The 6,000-nt window shown below is 39.8% G+C and overlaps 1 protein-coding gene across 1 annotated transcript in view; it reads right to left on the bottom strand.

Annotated features, from left to right (window-relative positions):
• Positions 1-1,847: 1,847 nt before the first annotated feature.
• The window catches only part of LOC134641556 (chloride channel protein 2-like), a 56,100-nt gene continuing 51,947 nt past the window's right edge, over positions 1,848-6,000 (bottom strand). Inside the window, exons 20-24 of the mRNA XM_063494032.1 lie at positions 5,959-5,997; positions 5,379-5,483; positions 4,572-4,658; positions 2,241-2,360; positions 1,848-1,949 (exon numbers count right to left, since the gene is read on the bottom strand). Of these exons, the coding sequence (XP_063350102.1) occupies positions 1,848-1,949; positions 2,241-2,360; positions 4,572-4,658; positions 5,379-5,483; positions 5,959-5,997 (453 nt within the window). The remainder of the gene's footprint in view (positions 1,950-2,240; positions 2,361-4,571; positions 4,659-5,378; positions 5,484-5,958; positions 5,998-6,000) is intronic.

The following is a 6,000-nucleotide window of genomic DNA, read 5'->3' as shown; positions in this document are numbered from 1 at the left end:
AGCTGTCAGTAATTGAGACGGCTTGTGTGAAGAGCACCTTCTGAAAATAGTTGTATAACCATTGCTTGTAATTTTGTGTTCACTGTACATATTGAGCACTGCAGCAGATTCAGTAGGTGTGACAAGGCCTTTTTGGTTGAACCCTTTCCCCCATGTTTTTGATAGGGGAGTAGGTTAGAAATGGTCTTGTTTGCTTTTGTTTTAATAGGGAAGCTTTGGGAACATCAAAAACCTTTTTGTCGTCTGGATTTTTTTTTGTTTTGTTTTTTTTTTGGCGGGGGGGGTTTGCACAGCTCACGTCTGAAGTAAATAATTTGCTGCTAGCCCCTTCAGTTACCTTATTGCTGGCCTCTCTTAGGAGTGGTTGGAGTGGGGAGTTGCAGCTTCATGTTCAGTCCCTGTTACCTCTATGCTGGGTCGTAACAGACAGAGCAAGGAAGTGACATCAGAATGTAGTCCAGTGTCTGCACATGTGTGTGTCTTTGGTGACTTGCAAAAAGTGTGAGCTGACAATCTGATTATAGTTGTGCACGTCTATAATCAGGTGTTGTGTTATTCCTGTGCATTACAGGTCAAACTTACACTAACTGAGGAGTACTTTTGCTGTCATGTTGACAATGACAAGGCTGCCTCCCAGTGGCCCCTAGAAGTTCTGCTTTACAAGGAGAGAATGCTGCAGGAAAGTTGGAGCAGCCACAGATGTGCACCAGTGCACATGCTGCAGAGTAAGAACTAGTTCATGATGCAGTTTTTGTTTTTTCTGTGATATTTACACATAAAAAAGACTCTTCTTCTATGGCTGTGATCATAAGAGACAATTTAGGGACTGCTTAGTGTTATACAAAGTGGTTTTCGCCACAGTGTTGTGGTGTAGGCATTCAGTTAGCAAGTGAAAGGTTGCTGCTTGAGTGTAGCCAAACAGACTGTGACAAAAATAGCATGTAGTGTCTAAAAATCCAAGTCAAGCCTGCTGAACTCTCTGTAGTCACCGCCTGCAGCAAGGCAGCTGTTACTTATTACAAGCATAATCCTTTAATATTGCAAAAAGTAATGAACAAGACATTACTGAAAAAGTAGTCCTGCTTTGAATTACTTTCAACTTTTGATTTACTAATGTACAATTGTTTTCTTTCAAAATTTTGCAAAAGTGTGAATGACTGCTGCAAACATGTATCAGCAAATGTTTTATACATAACACATTTAAACTCATCTGAAAAGACAAAAACTTCACTCCAGCTGTTACTACAGGGTAGAAAGAGGGCAGACAGATGAGCAGCTACAGAAATCCTGATGAAAATGTAGAGACAGAAAGAACTCTTAAACAAAACAGAGGTTTGTTAAAATGTCATGCATTTATTCACTGTTGATTGACAACACAATGTCTGATTTTTGGTGTGAAGGTGAGACAGGTCAGGATATTGTTCGACTCGGTCTGGTTGGGTGAGGGTTAAACTCCACAGAAAAAGAAGCAATTTTTACCCTCAGTAAATATGAAGCAACTATTTTGAGTCATGAAACTGAAAAATATCACATCAAATTTTTTTTAATTCAAATCCTTCATCTTTTAAACTGTTACAATTTCATTAATCTGAACATAGTACGTGGAAAATTCACATGTGGTTAAAATTTTAGTACAAGTGGAATGTGGTCAAACTGACTCCCCGTGCCCCTGCACTCTACTGGGAAAACCTCACCTACGCCCCACACACACACACACACACACACACACACACACACACACACACACACACACACACACACACACACACAATCTCTGCTTATTCCTGGTGATAAAGAAGAGGAGGCACTTGTGAAATGAGCATTTGGACTACAATCAAGGTGTGTTTCTATGCCTGTGAGAGCTGTGGCGACAGGATGAGATTAGCTACAGGTGCCTCCATCACTGGCAGGGAGCACGTCTGCTTGCACAGGTTCAGCTCTCGGCCTGACTATTAAGACATAACCACTAATACATGACAATTAACACCTGACTATTAGGTCAGTGAAGAAGAAAGGAATGAGAGTGGAAACAGGAAAACACAAAAGCTGAGGCATCTGCCCCCTCATGTACAGACCTATACACATTGCACTGTCTGTATTTGATTTTTGAACGTGTAGCTTTGGGAGATGAAAGACTTCAGCACTTTGACACTTCCTCCTTCTCCTCCCGAGACTTGCCGTTGGTCACGTCAGCAGACGTGCTTTGGTGCATCAGTGGCGTGCTCTTCTGGTGGTCTCACAGCTTGGAGATAGGTGGTCTCATTCTGGCTGCTGCTCAAGCTGCTGTTCCTGAAGGTGGCCATAGGGGGAGCTACCTTCACACCTTTCAGAGTCATTGAGCCATCTATGGCTTTACGGAGCTAGATGAAGAAAGAAGGCAGGAATTGTTCAATTCCAGGTGAGCAACATCCCAATAAAGTTGTTTGTGCCATGCAAACACAAACATAACTCAACATAACTCTTTAAGCTCATTACTTTAGATTGCAGTACATTCAGTTCCATTTCAGTTTAATTTATATGGTGCCAGATCACCACCATAGTCTTATAGCATTAAAGAGAGAAAGAAACGTAGTAGTAGGAGCCAAGTCAGCTGCATGAAATGCTTTTTAAGGCTCAGATTATTTTCTCAAGCCTGAAGATTTTTTTATGTACAGCAAATAAAAATTCATATCTAATAAAAGCAATGACGTATACATTTTATGTGCAAATTAATCTATTATCCCTGCATTAAAGGAACATGTGTAATGTGTCGTTCTGTCAGTACATAATAATAATAATAATAATAATTATAATAATTAATAATAATGCTTTTTTCAGCTAATACTGTATAATTTCTTTATTAAAAGGGGTGTACCTCAATTTTTTAGTCTTTCAGAGCTTTTCCTTTAATTGGCTTCTTTTAAATATTGGATGTTTTGGCTGTTGTGAGTAAAAGTGCTGCAGATCCTGTCAATGTGCTCTGAGAGTTTAGCTGTCTGTGGACCAGAGATGTGACAGTGTGTCTGTGTGAGAGACAGGCAGACTGGGAGAGGATGGGTTTATCTGCCCAGACTGGGTTTGTGGTTTTTCTTGCTGTTGGACAGAGGTGGGACGTAACAAAGTACAAATACTTTGTTACTATACTTAAGTACAATTTTTAGGTATCTGTACTTTACCAGAGGAGTTATTTTTCTGACTACTTTTTACTTTTACTCCCTACATTTTTAAACACATATCTGTTCTTCTTACATTTTCAAAACAGGCTCATTACTTTTGCTGTAACAGATATGAGTTATTATTTCACGTCACTGCAAGCCTCCACACACCAAACTGGAGTGAGTCTAAACAGAAACACATGAAAGGATGTCTGTTTGTTTATTAATCACAAGGAAATGTCATAGAGAAGTCAGGGCTTAAAAGTGGGACGGTGATGAGTTTTTGGTTTGTTTTTTCCTTTCAACATCGGAACGACTGCAGGTCCATAATTTGCGGTTGTGATAGTTTGGCATCTAGCTAGCCCTACAGAAGAGGAGCGAGCATAAACTTTTTTTTAAATTGTGAGGTAATTATGACATTTCTATCAGCTTTACAAACATCAGCAAACACACAAACTGTGTGCAGTTTGTCTCACAGTGTGATGCAGCTAAAGTGCAGCTGCTGGATTTCACAGGGAGAGAAAAGAAAGAGCTTCACTCAGAGATGGAGAAAGATGAGAAAGACATCAGACTAACTGTTATCACTCGCAGGTCAGTGCAGGATAAACAGGTTCGTTTGCTGCACTGTGATGGATTTAAAGTAAAGAACAGTGTGTGACTGCTGCACAGCGGCTGTGTTTCATGGTCACAGTTAGCTCACAGTGTAGCACAGATTCATTCACTGAATTCCACCTTCACACCAACTTCATCCAGTCTAACGTAAAGGCGGCATAAACAGTGTAGAGTCAGTGCAGAGGATGGAAATCATCCAGGACAACTCAGGAAACATCTGGTTGAATCCAGGTGTGTCAGCAGCTCAGCTGATCACAGCCTGTACACTAAGAAAATCTACTGGAAATTAATGAGTTTGATTCTTTTCCCCACACTGAACCATTACAACCCGTTTAGTTTCCCCCACCTGCTGAATCCACTTTAACCTCTGATGGTGCACATTTCCCTGTTTACAGGCAGAGTCCCCAACTATGATGTAGGCATGAGAAAATAGAGCTGCTTTTTATTTACTTCTTTTTCTTCTGATTCAAGCTGAGAATAATTAGAATTTAATAAAGTTTGTATTAACATCTACTGATATTATTTTAATATTATGCTAATATAGCACAAGGTTCAGTTAGCTTTGCACAGAAACAGAAACATCCTCCAAAGAGCTACTTTTTATTTTCTTTGAGTGCTTTTCAGAGCCTGTAAGTTTTTACTTTTACTTGAGTAAAGAAGTTGATTCTGTACTTCAACTTTTACTGGAGTATTTTTTAATAGTAGTATTTGTACTTCTACTTGAGTACAGAATGTCTGTATTTTTGCCAACTCCGCTGGTGGAGCGCAGCTGATTAAGTGATCAAACCCATACACCCCAAAGGTCCTGTAAAGAGAGACTATTACTTCTTTGATGGAAACCACCCCGATGAGGCGTCCGATCCTGGTGACGTAGGCGTGGTCGAGGCCCAGCAGAGAGAAGATGGTGTAGGTCTGTAGAAAAACAGCAGAGGTCTGTTAGTAAAAACTTTCTTCTTACTTAAAGTCCAGTTTGGAAAATGCACCATTGAGCTTAATTATAACTAGAATCTGTCGTGGTCACGTTTGTCTATAACTAAGGGCTGTTAGCAGACAGTTAAAGTGGCAGCTCGATGAGGACCATTAGCACACATCTGTGAAGGCACTAATATTGGTGAATGACACATGCTGGTTTTGGAGTTAGTAGTAGTTTTCGTAAGGACCTTGCTTTTTCAGCAAAACAATAGTTATTCTTTTTCCTTTTCTTTGCAGTTGATCTGTATCTGAGATGTATTTGCTTTTCCTTTGTTTTTTCACTTTGCTCTTATAAAATCAAATCTTTGTTTTTCTCAAATTGATCATTGTTAGGACAACGCTGAGCCATCACCCAGTCGTTTAATAATCATATTTGCCACAATTGCTTTGTTATGGAATACATTTATTTTGAAAGTAACAGAAATGGTGCAGTTTGAAATTTCAGTGTGTATATGTAGACATGATGTAATGTACGTTTTGTTCTGTCAAACTGTGGATCTTTTCATTTTAGGTCACCTTGCATTGATTTATCATTTTAAATCTTACGTACGTTCTTTAAAGGATCAAATACAAGTCAACCTCTGTCCCCTAACCCTAAAATACTGCTGTCATTGTGACAGACACATACAGACTGACTGTCGCAGTATTCAGAATTCAAACCTTATGCAGTGATGTACACTCCAGCAGCTGGACCAGGGTGGGGTTAATCTTGCAGTTGTTGAAGTTGACCCTCTCATCAAGTTGCCTTGCCTCCCAGTCTGTAATCTGCAAGTCAACAAGAGTGAAAGTCCTTTTCAGCATCCCGTGTCGGATTGATCACTTCATAGCAGTTAGTGATCTACATTATTTCCCTTAAGATGACTTTAGTTTGTAATAAATGATTCGCTTACAGTAATACAGCCCGTCATTCTTGGCCTAAAGTGTATTTTTTGAATAATTAGGCCTCATCTTATCTTAAACACCAACAGAGCAATTTGCTGTCACACTGCTGGCTAAGACAATCTGAAAACAGTTCCATCACCTTCTTTCAAACTCTTGTTTTTGAAGATGTTTCGCCTCTTATCCAAGAGAATTCCTCAGTTCTAAATCTGAAATGAGGAATTCTCTTGGATGGGCTGGGTGGAAACTTTTGTAGTCCGCCCATTTTCTCATGTCCCAGAGCAACGAACACTCTGCTGCGACCGCTTGTGATCTGCTCTCATTGGTTGTTCTGTCTGTGTGGATTGTCTGAACATCTTACCTCACTAGTGGGATCTTGAACATCTCGATCATCTTGTACCTG

Source organism: Pelmatolapia mariae, linkage group LG14 (assembly GCF_036321145.2).
Source record: "Pelmatolapia mariae isolate MD_Pm_ZW linkage group LG14, Pm_UMD_F_2, whole genome shotgun sequence".
NCBI lineage: Eukaryota > Metazoa > Chordata > Actinopteri > Cichliformes > Cichlidae > Pelmatolapia > Pelmatolapia mariae.
This window is presented reverse-complemented; position numbering and strand designations above follow the sequence as displayed.